At 44.4% G+C, this 18454-nt stretch overlaps 2 protein-coding genes across 2 annotated transcripts in view; both read right to left on the bottom strand.

Annotated features, from left to right (window-relative positions):
* LOC104478270 (protein ELYS) overlaps positions 1 to 18454 on the bottom strand; it is an 85345-nt gene that overhangs the window by 17497 nt on the left and 49394 nt on the right. The gene's annotated exons all lie outside the window — the stretch shown is intronic.
* Positions 1107 to 16786, bottom strand: LOC147601350 (protein ELYS-like). Its single transcript, XM_086743354.1, has 19 exons — positions 16637 to 16786; positions 16158 to 16359; positions 15698 to 15870; positions 12385 to 12475; positions 12209 to 12298; positions 11906 to 12046; positions 11044 to 11148; positions 10337 to 10430; positions 9109 to 9232; positions 8938 to 8994; positions 7605 to 7748; positions 6794 to 6981; positions 6477 to 6621; positions 6251 to 6382; positions 4949 to 5096; positions 4712 to 4862; positions 3473 to 3653; positions 2128 to 2328; positions 1107 to 1727 (listed from the first exon to the last, which is right to left on the bottom strand). The coding sequence occupies exons 1-19, from the start codon at positions 16784 to 16786 to the stop codon at positions 1107 to 1109; spliced, it is 3138 nt and encodes a 1045-aa protein (XP_086599480.1).

Raw genomic sequence — 18454 nt, 5'->3', positions numbered from 1 at the left:
TCAGTGCAATTTCTAAAGAAAAACCTATCATCACCTAATGCCAGGCATGTCACCTGCACGCTAGTTGAATTACACACATGTAATCCTCCTCCTCCTCCCTTTGCTAAAAGACATGTGGGACACAAGACTCAATTCCTGCTTGTCTCAGGTACCATTTCGAGTTCACTGTTGATGCAGAATTCGGATCATGTAGCGTAAGCTGAAGTTCACGATAATAAAAACACCAATTCTCAAAGGGAATGGGTTTTTAAACATGTCACGTGAGCACTTCTAAGACAATTAAGGCTGGCAATAGAACTGACAATCCATCCAAATAAAGAACTATTTCCAAGGTCTGTTTCTGCCTCAAGCAACAAGTAAAAAGTTCAAAACATGCAGGCCATGTGTTTACTGTAAAGCATAACACAAATGTAGCTAAAATCTAGACAATGCTTCAAACCAGTCAACGGATAAAGGCCAGTCATTTGCATTACGCTTACATGAATGCTGCTAACGGGAGATAAGCAAACTGACCAGTCTACAACTGTGCAGGAGCTAAAACGGCTTTAACTGAACTGCTTCCTTGAATAAAATCTTCCCTGGCCTCCTTACCCGTTGCATCCTGCTGAGACCACCATACCGTTCTCATCCTTTAGGAAGCCACTGCGAGATCAACAGGCCAGACCAAAACAAACGGTTTTCCTGTGCCCTGGATTCCTAGGGTCATCTGTGCTCGTGCTGTCGGAGTTCACAGGAATCGCACACCTACTTCCTGCATCCTTCTCTCTCTCATTCTCTTTTAGGACTATGACTGTAGTATCAAAACGCCAGCGACCAGTCATTCACTCATCATTCATGCTTTAGGCTGGATTTAAACCAACCTCAACAGCAATGCGCACCACACCAGTGGCTGCTGGGGGATAAGCCTGCTCTTGAACCACGCCGGGCGACACACAGCCAGGGAGTGAGTGACCTGAACGGACGGACACGCCAGTAACAGGATCTTGCGTTTTTCCCTCTGTCTCTCATATTGGTCATCTGCATAGCACAGTCCTTTGGAAAACGCATTTTATTTTAGCAGCAGCTTTAGTTCAGAAGGAGGCACAGCACATTTATCTCCAAGCGTCTCAAAGAGACTCATTATCTTGAGTATGGATTGGCTTCTGCGGCCTCAAGTAAGGCTTGCATACTGGGCATGTCCTTGTAATATAGTCCATTAAAGCTCTTAATATTTTGCCCTGTCCCCATGGGCTTCTAGAGATGGATTCTGTGCCTGCCAAGAGATGTTGTGCCGCCTTCCGAGCACTTCTTCTAGGAGCAACAGGAAGCTTACATTCTGTGGGAGGAAGTAATGATTTAGGCAGATCAAGGTCAGAATTTTCTGAAACTTCTGAAACTTCTGATGAACTCCTCTTTCTTCTTTCGCCTCTTTTAGCTGGCACACGTAGGAGGAGTTGGTCACTCGGCTGCACCTCTTCATCCTTGACAACCGTTTCAGTAAATAGTAAATGAATGCTTTTCCCTTTTCTTGCACTTTTGCTGGGACCGACTGCTGCTGTTCTCTTCGGATTAGCGTCAATCCGGACAGATTCTGGACTGCATTCACCATCAGGCAAATCACAGGCTAACTGTTCCTCTAGAGTATCACAGCTGTCTTGAAGACTGCCTGATGGGTGTAGTTCCCTGCATGGTGATGCTTCAGGTGCTGCTTCTGATGTTTGTGGCTTAACCGCACTCTCTTCAAGAACCTAAAGTTAAAAAATGTCAGGTAACACCTTATTAGGTACCAAACAGACTAACCTGAAACTGAGCTAGCTCAAACTGCGGACACCAAAACGCTGCTTTTCCTTTCCGATCACCACTGAATGCAACATTAGAAACATACCATGTACTCCCTACTGCAGCTCCTAACACCGCTTGAGGAAAAACCGCCAAGGTCACCGGTAGTTATGACCACTATGTTCCTGCAGGCACGTGATGTTACAGAAGGTCTAGCGCAAGCTTTTTTGACCAGACTCAAGCCTGCTGCTCTGATTTGCAATTCCAGTTCTCAATAGGAGGAGTTTTGGCAACCTTTACAACATCTAAATCAAATCACACTCCAAAAAGCCTTTAGCTGTAGAAATCACTAACCACAGCCCAGCTTACCTCGACAGTCCATTTTGCATTGGAGCTCTCTTCCCTGAAAGATACTCCAGGTTCCTCCACACGTAGAGGAGGAGTAACTGATCCTCCTCCTGGAGATGCCGAGGGAGTTGCTCGGGGTGCGGTGGGAAGGCTGGCTCTGAGACCCGACTGAGGAGTAAACCCAGGAAAACCAGAAGCAGATGTCGCCAAAACTTTAGCTTTCTACGACAAGAAATAAAAACATTGAGTTTAAAACCAGTTACATCGTCAAAACAGAAGAGTGCACTTGTCAAAAGTATTACTTTAAATAACAAACTGAGTCTGTACCAGCAGAGAGGACAAAGTTTAGCCTCTGTGCTGCTCTTTTTCCAAAGGTACAAAAAACCTTGATGAGGAAAACACATGCTTTTTATGACTCTGTTGGCTTTTTTTTTTCTCATGCCAATATAAGATGTTGTTTTTCAAAGTAATTTCCAGCAGAAACCAGAATATGGCAGCTTGTTGTCTGCAATGTTACCTCCCATCCCAGTCACTCCAGCAACTTCTTACACTGCTCTTCGAAGAGCCATACAACTTCCAGTGTTACCCCGCATACAGTGACTGAAATCACTGCCGTGCAAACGGGCAACCAGCAAAGCAACAGCCATAGCCTCTTTCTTCACTAACTCAACAGTCAATCTGCACGCGAGGCTAAACGTAGTGACACTGCTGTAAAAATACCTACACATCTTCATCTAGAAGCGTTCAGCTCTTCCTACCTCAGCTCAAGAAAGATTTTACGCTGCTGGAAGTGTTTAAAAGGAGGATAAAGAAAGCAGCGGAATGAGATGGACAGTACCAAGGAAGAAGAAACGGGCTGTCATTCAGAGGGGTCACAACTACTTTGTTCAGGTAGGAAAAGGCAAAAAGATCAGCACCAAGATAGTTCAAATGTTATTTCATTGCGTGGTAAGTGTTTGAGGGCAGTGAATGATAATACAGCTTAACAATTAATAACAAAAATTAATGCAAAAAGCCATCACTGAACTGGACACAGAGTGACATCACTTAACTGACATCACTTAGCAGTCACTTGCCTAACTGGACTAACACACTGAAGCATATACATTCCCGCTCGCAGGTATGCAAGTCAAATGGTACAGAGCATACTGCAGCTGAATTAGAACTGAACTTTCCCTCCTCAAGACGGTTCCCAACGTACCGCTTCCAAAAGGACTGCGTATACAGTAACCGCATGCATACCGGACATATTGCACAACTGGAATCCAACAGTGCTCATGTTAAATCCTTTGGTGGCTTCCTTTCAAAGGGAGCTGACGGGCTTTTGGTTTGGTTGGTTTTGTTACTGGCTTTTTAAAATACAAACCTTGACCACAAGAGGAGTCTCTAGTAACTTCAGCTCTGACGCTCCCAAAAAATTCCTTTGAGAGATGGAAGCATGCAGATTTGATCGCAATGGGCTGGCTGCCATGAATGAAGTAGAAGCTCTGCACGGTGACTGCGCTGCAGAATATGAAGGAACAGGACGAACCACCGAATCCAGCAATCTGTTAAGGGAATCAAACATAGAAATAACTCAATGAAAAAAGTCATGCTGTGAACAAGACATCTGACAGGATCCTTAACAAAAATATTTTCTTTTCTTTTTTTTTATTATTTCTCCACATTTCATCCTTGATTTCCTAAATCACTGCCTCTAAGGTAACAGTAAGCCACTTTTAAGTTGCACAAGCAATGGAATTCTCGCAGCAGAAGAAAATTCATCTACATTTCCCTGCATGGACCACTTCAGCTTCTCCACCTACTTGCTGACCTTTTCTTTAACAGATACAAAACTGAATGCAAACAGAACACTTTGAAAACACAGGAGGTATACACACACATGCGTACGTAGACATACATGTATACGAGAAGCAACACCTTTGTGAAGGATTCATTCTGTAGATCTACTGTACCTGGAACGTTCTCTTGATAGTTTTGTAACTGGTCTCCCAGTAAATGCATCATGCAACTCTGCATCGGGGAGCGGACGTGTTATGCCTGGCGGTTCTGTAATTCTAGGAGGAGAATTAAGAGGAAAATGTAACTGACCTTCATCCCCCTGAAGTCCAAACCTACCAGAAGTCCAGGTGATTTGACCCTACCACCTGCAGGAAAATCACCAGGCAACTACTAGCCTCTTTTCCGCTCTTTAGAATGCTGCCTCTTTTCAAGTAGAAAAGGCAGAAACTAAGCAGAAACTGGGCAGGAAGTGGTGAAACATTACTCTCTGATCACACTTGCACGTCTATCCAAATCTGTACACCAACAGCTTGATGGTAACCACAGTTTTGTTTCAGGTACCTTCAGTTCTGTAAACACGTGGACCATCACGCAAATATCTGTAGTTGCATAGATAAGGTTATCACAGCAGAAAAACTCTCGCTCCAAATATTGCTTAGGATGGATTGGTTCTTAAAGGTCATCAATTGTACATGCAAAACTGCCAAACAAAGCTTTACTCAGGTGCACCTTCCCTCCTAAACACTAACATCATTCACACGTATTTCTCGCGCTCTCTCCAAACACGGAGCTCAAGACTAAACTTGGTTAAAAGGCTGCTTACCTGCCATCTTGGGAGAAACTGGTTTTCTGCTCATTCCCTGCGCGTACTTCTGCAATTTTGGACAACACGTTACTGATGAAAGTTCCTGTTGGATCCACGTTTCCTGCATTAGCTTGTTTTGTTGCTGTTGACAATGGCTTTGGTCTTGCAACTGTAAAACAAGAGGGAATAAAGATCAGCCTTGTGGAATCAAAGTGATGGCTGGTTGTCCACTGGACTTCTTCCCCTAAAAATTACCTTCTCTGAAGGCCGGTGAAGACAAATGGTAAGGCTTGGCTCTCTCTGCAGCCAGCTTCCTGTAAACTCTAGGAAGGACCTTGCCATATTGGTCTAATAGGGAATTTCTGACACCCACTCTCTCTCTCAGGCCAGGATCACGATCATGCTGATGAAGGAGAAACGTAAAGCAAAAAGTTAACCAAGTACAAGAGACTCATTGCACAGAACTAGCTCTGCTCTTTCTAAGGAGTGAATAAATTTCCTCTACTGAGAGAGTAAAACACATCCAGCGCAAGTTGGAACCAGCAGCACACCCCAGTTTCACCCGCTCTTTTGAGCAAAGTGGAAGGAACACCAGAACCGACAACTGGAAGTTCAAACAGTTCTGGCACTCGGCGGAGCCTTGTTCTGATACACTTGTTATCACCTGCAGTTTTCAAACGGCTTACGAAACAGCAGGCGTTCCCGTGTTTCTCCTGAAACACCAATGTCCGACACGACCCAATACACAGGACAATTGCAAATTCTGCTGGACAGAACCACGGGAATACTAAAACCAGGAAAAAAAGGTTGCTTACACACACCTTCCTGCTGGAGGAAAGTGTTCACATGCAGGACCTAACACTTCCAAAACCAGCTTTGGAGTCCGATTCCCTGGAAAGCTATGGCTCCGGAAAACTGCAAATACATCGTAGATGCATAACAGAAGTTCACATAACCCAAAATTTCATCTGGCTATTTTGAGAAACAGAAGTTAGCTCAGAATTTCTGTCCTAAAAGTGGCAGAATGGAAGTTGTGGAATTGTAGAGCTCCCACTGTAACTTGAGGAAAGAAAACAAAAACAACCCACATGCAAACTTGACGTGGGGACTGGCATCCAGGCTGCTCTCAGCTAGAAAAAATGGTTGCGTGCAAGATACAAGAGATGACATACAACATACCCTTCATTCCACACAAAGGAATGGCACAAACAACTTTCAATGATCTAGACCCCACACAACAGACGCATCTGAATAACTGAATGGTAAGACTGGCCGATAGAAACGATAGACGTTTACTCCTCAGATGCAAACCAACTCGTTTACGTAGAGTCAACAACGGTCTGTCACATTTAATGGAGAAAGGCACAGAGTAGCTTTGGAGGAGTGAAATATTTTGTTCAACTTTGAGGTTCAGCTGTAACTTTACGTGTACAAACTTACTCCTAGTTTTTCAAAGAATGGTATCAAACACAAAGCAGGATTTTGACTGAGTGCTATGAAAACCACTTAGCGACACCTAACAGAAACTGGCACACTTGACAGAACTTGTCCGCTTACCAGAAGATTAACGTTCATTGACTGATTCAGGTGCAGTGCTGGGATATAGTTGGCACGCTGCAGATGGTGGACTAAGAGAAGTTCTTGATTCTGACCACCAGCACTGGTCTGTAAAAACTTCTCCAAACACTCCTACGAGAAATCACACGTTTCAAAACTCTCTTACGATTCTGCCTCTTCTCTTCTCAAAGAGACAATTAAGCTTTCTTTTCTTGTCCACACATACCTGCTCAGCGTTGGTGAAAGGCAGCTTCAGTAAGGCTCCCATCAGCCCCATCTCCTGACAGGTTTCAAACACGTGTTGTAACAGCTCGCCTCTGTTCAACTGAGTGGTATGTTGCCGCAGCAGACTCCAAGCCTCCACCACGCACCTGTAATTAATTTGTTGGAGGTGTAAAGGAATATCTGCACGATAACCAACAAGATGCCCCAAAATTATCGTATTCCAAGGATAAAGGCAACTTAGGGCACCGTGATTTGTAGCATTTGCTCTCCACCTTTCCTGACCCTTGGAGGCCAAAATGGTGGGACAGATTTCTTTACCTATTGGACAACAACACACTGAGGAAAAGCCGCACTTCGCTACTGCTTGACATCGATGGCCTCATCATCTGCATGTAGCTGAGGGCTTGCTTATGCTCTCCTCGGCACATGAGGGACTGAACAATTCTCGTGTGTTGCCATGACACAGGTCTGAGTGTAGCCGGATGACAGAGCAGGGCCAGCGCATTCTGTAAACGTTAGAGACCAGCTTTGTTACCATCTCTACAGACATGCATGCTACAAAAACAGCCAAAAGTTGCTTAAGTAAGGCTGAATGTGTGCTAAATAAACTTAGATGACTAACTAATGAAATGCACAATAACAACCAATGAAATACAGGACGTGTCAATAAAGATTCTGAAATCTTTGCAGAAAAAAAACTTCAGTTAGCCAGACACAACAAAACGAGTGTTTTAAAAGCAGCAATTCACACTTCTCGAGGTGAATCAAGTCTCTGCATACAAACATCACTTCTCTTAAACCCATCACTAAACAAGAAGTTGTTCTCCCAGACAAACAGATTCTATTAACATTGTGACAGGCAAAGAACAACCTGCAGCATCAGCAAGAACATGTATTAGGTTGAAAAGCCAGTTTGGCTGTCTCCTGTCTCAAATCTTGCTGCTATGATCAGAGGTTTAAGTACCCAAACCACTGGTTTTGAAAACTGATTTCTGAAAATTCAAGTATCGAGCAGCTGATTAGAGCTGATTTCTTCTTTGTTTTAATCCCTTTCCTGTCAAGGTAGTTAAGACACGAGATGATCGCTTTGTACTGTAACGCATGTCTAACTACCCTGCAACATACTTACTTGGTAATCATTGTGATCTAGAAGCCAGAAACCTTGAATCAGCTTAACAAGACCCCGAGGGATACCAAAGGCAGCTGGGAAGAAGTCGATTGAAGTTGCTGGTTTTGGAAAGGAATGTATGATGTCTAGCAGCAAATACAGGGTCTGATATCAAGTAATTAAGGCTAATAAACTTGTTAGGCCAAAAAGTAATCCCATTCCATTTAGAAAAACAGCATGAACCAAGAATATAAAACTGGCAGGAAGCAGAAAATACTCTGGTATTAGTCTTGCCACTTTAAGCTCTTCTAACCTGAAGATGGTCAGGTCCTAACCACAAAAATGCATTCTGAAGAAAGAGCCAAAAGGAAATACTCTTTGCTTTCTCTAAGGCATGCAAAAAGCTGGCCTGCAGATCTGTCAATACCTCCCTTTTAAACTCTGGCTCCCTCTTTAGTCACTGGAGCTACCGCCTGGACATTCAGAACATTTCAACATCCAGTGCTTCAGTATTAAAGCCAGCCAGTTCTATACCTGCTTTTTTCTCTCCTTTCCTCAGCACATACACCAATGTAAACTATGGTCTCCTTACAAGCCATCTTAGCTCAGAAGGATTACAACTGCATTTAAACCAGTGTTGGTACATCAGTCAATGGTAGTGTCGCTTTCCCTTTCTGACATCGGCTTCTAGGGACACGTTCTAAGAAGACAGCTCTGGGCTACAACCATTTTCACACCCCTCGCTCTCTACGCTCCCCTCTCGGCTTAGGCAGCAAACAGCACAAGCAATCCTGTCTATTTCAGCAGCTTCAGAGTTAAGTTTCTGCCCAATGACTTTTCTCTTTTCCCTCCTTATTATTCTGTGTGCCTGCACTTTTTAGCAGAAGAAACGCCAGCGCTGTTCGCTGTGCTGGAAAACGGATGATTTTGGCAAGAATCAGGCACTGGTATACCCCTGTTAGAAATCCTTCTGCTCTGAAGCACCACGTGGTAGCGCACCACTCCAGCAAGCAGCCATTCGCTACAGGTATGGCTGCTTTAAAAAAATTTAAACCTGGGTTAAATTTTGAGAAAAGGTACGGGAAGCTTTTAGCTTTAACACTGCTTAGCACACCTGTTTCCCCGTATCAGAAAGGACTTGGCAACAAAACACTTTAAAAGATCATAACCACGCCACAGGACAAAGAAAGAAAACAACGCTTCTATCTACAACTTAATTCCAAACTCCAGGTTTTCCCTTGCATTGTGTTTGAAGCACACATTCCAAGATGGTATTGACTACGTAGGTGACAAACATTTAAGAGCACTTATGTGCCTATACTGAAGCTGCAATAAAAACAGCCAGGAAGGATACAATCGCATGCTTGTCGCTTTCTTCAACGCTTTCGAGCAAATAGAGATCCAGCAGTGCCTGAAATGCAAAAGGAAAAGTTTTTTACATCTCCTGTCCTTCATCAATTGTTGGCTTCTGGGTGCGGCTTGGGAGCATTTGGTTGTCTTTGTTTTCAGGGAACATAGCACTCACGTGTAAACTAGCAGGCGGATATTTCCCAGTTCCTCCTTCATCTCTCCGCCACAGCTTCTCCACTTGGTCTCCCAGCTGGGACACCATTCCATCAATCATCAGGCAGTCAGAATCCCATTTTCCTCTGCAACAGAAGGTTGCAAGGATACGGACAGAGTAACACACTAATTCCAGCCTCTCTGTGGAACACATTTCCTCCAGTCAAAACAACAACAAAAAAAAGCTCCCACAAGTCAAAGAAAGTAACAAACATACAAAGGCACAGTTAGGACTTGAAATGCACATGGAAGACATTTCACAGGCAATCAAAAGTGTTCTTTGGTTCCTATTACATAATGAAAGGAGTTCAAAACACAAAGTGCAGACAAAGTTTTTTAAGTGCCAAAAATAACCGCTCTCCTCTCATGTAACAGAGGAAAGGTTAACAGTATCAAAACACCACGTCTATTCTTTATCACAAATCTAACGTTTCCAATTGGAGCGTTCCCGTACACAGCTGTGAGACAACATAACGGACATTGCAGGTTTTGTTCTCAGCATCTCACTTTGGTTCCCGGAAAAAAAGATACTTCCAGGCAGCTGAGCACACAGGTCAAGTTTAGGATCATCTTAAGCAGCATTTATGTTTCTATACACGTGCCATTACAACTACGGATGGCTGAGGTTTTTATCTCCTTTAGGTCTTTCTTTAGCTTTCAGTACCATTGCTGAAGAAAAACCTGTGATCACCTAATCCAAGGCGTATCACCTGCATGCTAGTTGAACTACACAGATGTACTTGTCAGGATGGAATTTAGGCCAATACAAGTATTACCATCTAGAACTAGTCAATAGAAGAGGCAATTTTTTTTTTTTTGGAAACCCACTTTCTTCTTTGTCCAAAAGAACTCTTCTGTGAGTCCCCTGCTTTGCTGAACTGGAGACCACTGATCCTAACCGAATCACGTGATCTTTTGCAGCAGGAACAAATTATGCTGATTAGCCAATGAATTAAGTACGCTACAGAAGAATGACGATACCAGCCAATGTCACTAAGCAGATGTACATACAAACATCTTAACACAGGAAAGCCACCTCTGCGTTCAACAGAACACAGGCATGACTGAAGCCAAGAGCATTGCCGGCCAACGCCTTGAGCATAGCAAATACAGCTGTTGACACAAAAGCCCTTCACTTCCACTTCTGAACTGGCACTCAAACTGTTCTGGAGTTTTCCTCTAAGTCTTACCTCGACAAACGCTCAAGTTTCTGTCGATGACCAGCGTAGTAGCTCTGAAGCAGAGCATAGTTGTAGAAAGGTCTAGAGAAATGCGTAGCATCATCTACAGGCAACAAAGTAAAAGCAAGTTACACAAGTCATATTGCTTTTTTAAAAGAAATGTTTTCACTAAAAAGACAAAGATCATACAAGCTAAGCATCAAGAAGCAGAGGCAAGCCTCCAGCTTTAAAAGAAGGGAATGGGTTTTTAAACATGTCACGTAACAATTAAGGCTGGCCATAGAACTGATAATCCATCCAAATAAAGAACTATTTCCAAGGGGTGTTTCTTCCTCAAGCAACCAGTAAAAAGTTCAAAACACGCGCATCATGCGTTTACTCTAAAAAGAAGCATTCCAGGATTTGTTGTTTAATAGTATTGTGTTTAAAATCCCAAGTGCTTCAAGCTGTGGACACAACCAGGTCCTTGAAGGCAAAAACTTATGGCTATTGCTAAGAAACATCCAGGAAAGGAACTGCTTGCATTATTCTACACTAGGTAATTGAAAAACCAGGACAATCTCCATTTCACCAAGAGACCTTCAGCATATGCCACCCGTGAAACAACACGACTTGTTCTTGATGAAACATCTACCAAGGCACGGCTAAGCACGTGTCCAGAGCAATCACTTACTGGAGAGCCTCCCTCTTACAAACGTCTCAGAGTTTATGCTTACCTAAACCCTCTGGAAGGAGACCGGATTGACAGAACCAGATGACCACTAGGGCGTACAAAGACATGAGGCTCGTTACCACCTGCTTATTGGTCAAGTCGGCAAAACCTGAAAAAAAAAGCATAAGATCATGTGTGTTACGCACTTCCTTTCATTTCTTCATCAGACTTAATAGAAAGGACCAAAATGTCAGGGCAGAAATCTTTGCCTTTTCCACTATCACTTTCTTACGTGAAGAAAAAACCCACCATCACCACCACAACAAAAAGCAACCCCTGCAAAGAACCAGATTCACTAAAGGTTACAATAAAAGAAAACAAAGCCTGAACTATTAAATACACTCATGAATAAGACCTTTGTGGCTCACGTAGCAGAGATTTTTACTATAGCCAGGGGATAGCCTTTTTATTTTCCGCAATATCCCAAGACAAATCCATCGTCTAAAAAGCTACAGAAACTCAAGTAACTTACAAGTGGCTCACCTATGCTTCCTTGATATTTTTAAGCAATTTGCAATACAATATTTGCCTGCAGTTATAAATAGCTAGCTAAGAACTGAAAAGAACAGTTTTCAGCATTACCACATTCAGCTGCGGTCATTCCAACCCAGTCACTTACAGGGCTTCCTGCTGAATGTGGCCTCCCCTACCCACTTGCACGGACCCCACAACAAACCATTTCCCTGCCCTCACTGCGCATTCAGTGCTAGTGCCAACCTCTCAGATTTAAGCCCCTTCTCCCACCTAAATCTGACTCTCTTCCAGTCATCCAAAACAACAGCAGCTCGTGTTTCCACAATTACAACCCAAGCAATTTTCCAGGTCCTAAGAAAACATACCCAAGATTTAGCCATACTGTCACAAACCTTTTCCAGTAAGCTCCAGTGCTTCCCTTGGAAAATGGTTTAGGACTTTGCCGAGGTTGCCAAAAAGCAACTGGCAGTGCTGAAGAGACTGCAATGTCTGAGGGCCAAGGAAGTTGCACAAGCCATCAAACAGCGGAACACCTGCTCAAGAATAAATAGGAGATCATTAGCCTGCAGAGCAATTTCAGAGTTTCACAGGACACTTAATGAACCGCGTGCGAGTTCATGTACCCGCAGAGCACCCAATAAGCTCAACCAGGAAGCATGATTTTCTGGTTGCACAATGACTACACTAGTACTCACAGATCTGGTCAAATTCATCTTTTGTGTTGATCACCTTGTTCCATGTCCACTCAAGAACAAACCGTAAATTAGCAGCAGAACTTGGCCGCGCTTTAAAAAAAGAAAACAAACAAGGAATGTATCAGCCATTTCAAACTACAAAATAAAGAACAGAAAAACAATGGAAGAAGCATTACCTTCACATGTCCAGTGTTGAATGCATCCAGTCAGATGTGCTAATGACCCTGTCTGGACAGCAGCTGACAATATCGCTTCTAACTGCTCCTCCTAAACACAGCAGACAAAATACAATGAGAATCCTACACCCTTTCAAGAGCTGAACCATCACCAGTAAATGTTTGCTTCTAACTGCCTACTCCTTCAGACATCACAAAGTCAGCTCCTTACAGCACAGGAGGTTACAGCTAGGTTTGAAGACTACACTCTGGGAGCAGCACCAAGCTACGGAAGGGAAATGTTTCCAAATAAACACAGGTTATATGAATTGTACTTCTGTGGAGAAAGGTTATGCTCTAAAGCCTGGGCACTGGAATCTACTGTATTTCGCATCACAAGCACTCTACTGGAGATGGATGTTCCCGCTGTCATGCTAGAGCGTCAGGCACGCCCAGGTTTCCTCTAGTAAGCCCACAGGCGTTTTAAACATCTGTTGTCTAGACATCTGGCCTGGCAATGTGGAACTAGGACAGTAAAATCCATAAGAAACTATGAACCATTTATACAGTGGTCTGGCTATGAGGATGCTTTACTTGCATCATTCTGCTAGGTTAAACCAAGGATTACTGGGAAATCAAACCGGTCGGAACAGAGCTAGCTAGAGATAGGGTAAAGGCATGAAGCCTCTCCTCTAAGAGATACAGCCCACACTCACTGCATTTCTGCTCTCTTTGAAAACAATGACTACAATTTCATTCCTCTTTCTGGCTGTTAGAAACCAGATTACGGGAAAACACCACAGGCTTCCTCCGTGTTCAGGAGCAAACCAGAATGCAACCTCCCAGCTCTATCCCATACCAAACTGGTCTGTGGACAAGTTGCCAAAACTACCATTCTTCTTCACCCGAGGTACGTACGACTTCCAAACATCGTCACCTATTTCCAAAGAAAGGAACATGCCACTAGTCACAGAGTGATGATGGATTTTGGGATATAAAGCCCCAGCAAAAAAAATATATACTTATAATGAGAAATTACATGTTCAAGCAGAATCACGTACAGCCGAGGCAGAGTTCTAGGATGCCAGGTTTGACTGACAGTAGTACATGAAAATCACTTTCAAAGGCCAACCATGTTATGGGCTTACTGAAGAAAAAGCTGAACATATGGTCAGCCGCAGCTGAAGATAGGACATCACAAAACACGTGGACTTCACTGCCACCAAAAGAGAGGCCTTGCCGACGCCTCCCGTCTCGCCGGCTGCTCCTTTGTCCTACTCCTGTATTCCTCTGGCTTACCCTGCACTGACCTGAACACTTTCAGAGCCAAGCTCACTCCCTAAGCAGATGAGAAATTAACCCAAAAAGTAGATGGTTTTCCACCAGGTGAGAAAGTTGAACTGGCTTGCAGAGAGAAGTAGCAAGCATAAAAGACGGCACAAGGAAGGAGGCAGGCCAACACACTGGGAAGAAGGAGAGGGAATTCGTCCGTCTCCATCTTACGGCAGTACGCCGTCATGCTAGCTCATACATGTGTGAAACCACACACTCTGTTTGCAAGGAGACCTAAAATGCCCTTTACATTTAGAAAAGACACCACCCAAGACACAGTCCATCAACTGGCAACTCCCTTTCCAACACAGAGACTCGCTGTCTCCCTGAGAAAGGCTGCACCTGACAGGCGTCATTCTTTCATTCTGACAGATGTGGAAGCTAAAGGGATTTCAGGGAAGCGTTGCTTGGTCATCAGAGCATGGACAACACGGTGTGATGCTATTCAGATCACGTTTCCTAAGGAAACAGGACAGAGAGCGGGAAGAAGCCAGAGGAGAAGAAGAAATGGAAGAAAACCTATGTTCCTTTGAGAAAAACAGCATCCGCTTGCTTATTTACATCTTTAGAGACGACAAATATAGATCTTTTGGAGTTGTTATTAAGGACTGAGTCAATGACATTTTCCCCAGAAAAACAGGAAGCAACTCACAAGCATTGGAACAGCGGAGATGGAAAAGACCCTTTCTGCGCCTTAGCAGTCCGGTTCAGCGAACTGGCACTTTGCCGTACGTCACTCCTGCAGAAAGAGGATTTAGCGAGTGAGTTAGCAGGTGCTTTAGTGAGTACCACCGGGTCATTTCTTTCCCACTTCGGCAGAAAGCCTCCCCCTGACGGTTTAGGCAAAACCCCTACGCTTAATCCAAAACCTAACTTTTAGTCTAAAGGGCCACTAGCATAACAGAGGCGATCTGTGTCCAAACTCCACTATCAGCCTTATTTCACTCAAGTGCAGCCTACAGATTGTCGTGCAGAGTTTGCACGGAAGCTCCACAAGCTGTCAGAGAAGCACAGATCTACAGCAGAAGGTGAGAAGAAAAAAGAATTTCAGCTCTCTATCCCAACAGGCCCCAGCAGCTAAGATCCTGTATCTGATGCAGACCATAGGTTTGGTTTCCCTTGAAATGGAAAAAAATAAAACTAAACCAGCACAGATCAGAATTTGACACTAGCGCCAGTTTACCCAGCTACCTCCTATGGTTATTCTCTAAATCGACTAGACTTTCATTCAAGAGCTGCAGTCTAACGTGGCTAAGCTAGCAAAAGTTCCTAAAGTCCCTCCTGGAATGACGCTCTTTTTCACGTGGCTTGCCGCACCTGGACAGACAGACGTAGGCGCCAAGTGTCTCAGTACAAAACACGCACGCAGCCTCCCTAAGAGCGGGAGGCAGCAGCCAGCAAGACGTTTCCAGCACACCACGCCGGAATGCCACTGCGCAGGTATGCCACCAGAGTGCTGGGCCCTCCCAGCACGGGTTCTGGAATCACAGAATCACAATGAAGAGAAAGGCGGTCCAGAATCTCTGCAGGTCGTCTGGCCCAACCCCCCTGGAGACCCCAAGCAGGGTCACCTAGAGCAGGCTGTCAGCTAGAGCCAGGATCATCTCCAGATGCCTTTTGAATACCTAATTCCAAAACGGGCTTTTGCCAACAGCAGCCAGACAACCTGAACTGCAAAAACATTTGCAACACACACTACAGGCCCAGATTTTTGAGGGCGCTCTCCTGCCGATTCAAGGATGCTCTCCAGCACACAAGTGAGTGAAGGTGCGTGTTGAAGGATTTAGCAGTCAAGTCACCATCAGGGACTCCCACGTTGCCCGCATCCACCGCTCGTTCTCAGACAGCAAAAACCACAGATCAAGGTCACACCTTTCTGCAACTTCTGACAAACTCCTCTTTCTTTTTCTGCCTTCTTTTAGTTGGCAGATGTAGGAGGAGTTGGCAACTTGGCTGCACCTCTTCATCCTTGACAACCATTTTAGTGAATGGAAAAATATACTTTTCCATTTTCTTGCCCTTTTGCTGGGACTGATTGCTGTTTTTCTCTTAGGATCAATGTCAATCTGGCCAGCTTCTTGATTGCATTCACCATCTTTAGTATCAGGCAAATCACAGGCAAACTGGTGATCCAACTGCAGACAGCAAAATGCTGCTTTTCCTTTCCGATCACCACTGAATGCAACATTAGAAACATACCATGTACTCCCTACTGCAGCTCCTAACACCACTCGAGGAAAAACCGCCAAGGTCACCGGTAGTTATGACCACTATGTTCCTGCAGGCACGTGATGTTACAGAAGGTCTAGCGCAAGCTTTTTTGACCAGACTCAAGCCTGCTGCTCTGATTTGCAATTCCAGTTCTCAACAGGAGGAGTTTTGGCAACCTTTACAACATCTAAATCAAATCACACTCCAAAAAGCCTTTAGCTGTAGAAATCACTAACCACAGCCCAGCTTACCTCGACAGTCCATTTTTTCATTGGAGCTCTCTTTCCTGAAAGATACTCCAGGTTCCTCTGCGCGCAGAGGAGGAGTAACTGATCCTCCTCCTGGAGATGCCAAGGGAGTTGCTAGGGGTGCGGTGGGAAGGCTGGCTCTGAGACCGGACTGAGGAGTAAACCCAGGAAAACCAGAAGCAGATGTCGCCAAAACTTTAGCTTTCTACGACAAGAAATAAAAACATTGAGTTTAAAACCAGTTACCTCGTCAAAACAGAAGAGTGCACTTGTCAAAAGTATTACTTTAAATAACAAACTGAGTTTGTACCAGCAGAGAGGACAAAGTTTAGCCTCTGTGCTGCTCTTTTTCCAAAGGTACAAAAAACCTTGATGAGGAAAACACATGCTTTTTATGACTCTGTTGGCTTTTTTTTTTTCCTCATGCCAACATAAGATGTTGTTTTTCAAAGTAATTTCCAGCAGAAACCAGAACATGGCACCTTGTTGTCTGCAATGTTACCTCCCATCCCAGTCACTCCAGCAACTTCTACACTGCTCTTCAAAGAGCCATACAACTTCCAAGTGTTACCCCGCATACAGTGACTGAAATCACTGCCGTGCAAACGGGCAACCAGCAAAGCAACAGCCATAGCCTCTTTCTTCACTAACTCATCAGTCAATCTGCACGCGAGGCTAAACGTAGTGACACTGCTGTAAAAATACCTACACATCTTCATCTAGAAGCGTTCAGCTCTTCCTACCTCAGCTCAAGAAAGATTTTACGCTGCTGGAAGTGTTTAAAGGGAGGATAAAGAAACCAGCGGAATGAGATGGACAGTACCGAACAAGAAGAAACAGGCTGCCTAGAAGGTAAAGATAAGTTGAAATGAAATTAAGCCCAGGAGGAGAGCAGAAGTTGTTCTCTCATTATCCCACTTCTGTTTTATTAAGTTGAAATAGTTTTCCCCAAGTTGAGTCTGTTTTGCCCCGAACGGTAATGCCAATGACCTCTCCCTGCGCTTATCTCAAACCTCAAGCTTTTTTGGTGCATTCTCTCTCCCTCATTCCCTCAGAGAGCGGGGAGAGGGAGTGAGAGGCTGCGTAGCCTGGGACAAATGGCATCCCTGCATCAGTCTCGCTGGGGAGGCCGGTGAGGGAAAACAAAGGGCTCTTTCTTAAGGGGAGTAATACAGGAGTAAATCACAAGCAGCCTTCAGTAAGCAGGGTGGCATTTTTGTCGACAGAAGGCACTACTGCACGAGAGTGAAGCTTTCTTCTTTGCAGCAGCGCGAGGATCCACTGCACTACAAGTGGAGAAGGATGCTGATGGAGTGGTCCAGCAGCTACACAAGCTGTCCTGCAAGGCTAAAAACATCGCTCCTACTGTACAGAACAGGTACGGCACTACAAAGGTACTTCCATACGCTATAAAGGTGTACAGAAGAAAGCATTTGTGTTTTTGCTGAGGTGCTGGAAAGCCTTTCTCAACGCCCTGCGCAAGAGTGGCATGAGGAAGCGCAGCGGAGACTAAAGATCAGCTCACTTTATGGTAGGTAAAGGAAGATCAGGGTTTGACCAGTTGTTACAAAGCGTTTACTAAAACCTAATGTTTGGTTCTCATGTTAGAGATCAATTAATTACACCTGCGACAAGTTATCATTTCAGGGTTCATCTGTAAATCTAGCTGCATCACATCAGCTCTTGGTTCCACACTGATTTAGAGGATCCACTATGGCTTGTACCATAAGCAGCTCCGCAGAGTCACAGGTTCTATTTTTGTTAATTTGAACACCACTCGGTCTTCTAAAGTTGCACCTGGAAAGATCCTGGAAGGAAGTGACACTTCGTGCTAGTCTCACCTGCTCCTGCTTGTTCTTTTCCCAATTCCACGGGGCTTTGAAGAGCTCTTTGCACACAACACACACCAGACTTCTGTTTGCACCCTATCCGATCATCGGATCTACCTCTTCCCTGAGCTGGTCTCACCATACGCCAGCAGAGCAGTTATAACCTTGCCGGGCGTTCTCCAGCACTCCGTCACCAAGATCAGAAAAAACCTCTCTCTAGTAAACAACCAAGTGCATCCTCCTCATAGATGAGCAAGAAAACGCATACACAAGCACCGCCGTGCAGCAGTGGTTGCAGAAGCGCAAGACTGGAACGTATTCTGAAAACCAGCTTTTTAATGGTGTCAGAAAAGGGAAGGACACTCAGACCCGAGGAGTTTTCCTTGAACGGCGTTACCTGTGGCCTTAGTAGCACACTGGGCATGTACAAGTATTAAGGCAAACGAATTAAGTCAATAGGAATCAGTTAAC

This window comes from Chlamydotis macqueenii, chromosome 3 (genome assembly GCF_036417535.1).
Source record: "Chlamydotis macqueenii isolate bChlMac1 chromosome 3, bChlMac1.mat, whole genome shotgun sequence".
In the NCBI taxonomy this organism is placed as follows: Eukaryota; Metazoa; Chordata; class Aves; order Otidiformes; family Otididae; genus Chlamydotis; species Chlamydotis macqueenii.
Note: the sequence above shows the minus strand (reverse complement) of the source record. Positions and strands in the feature narration are given on the sequence as shown.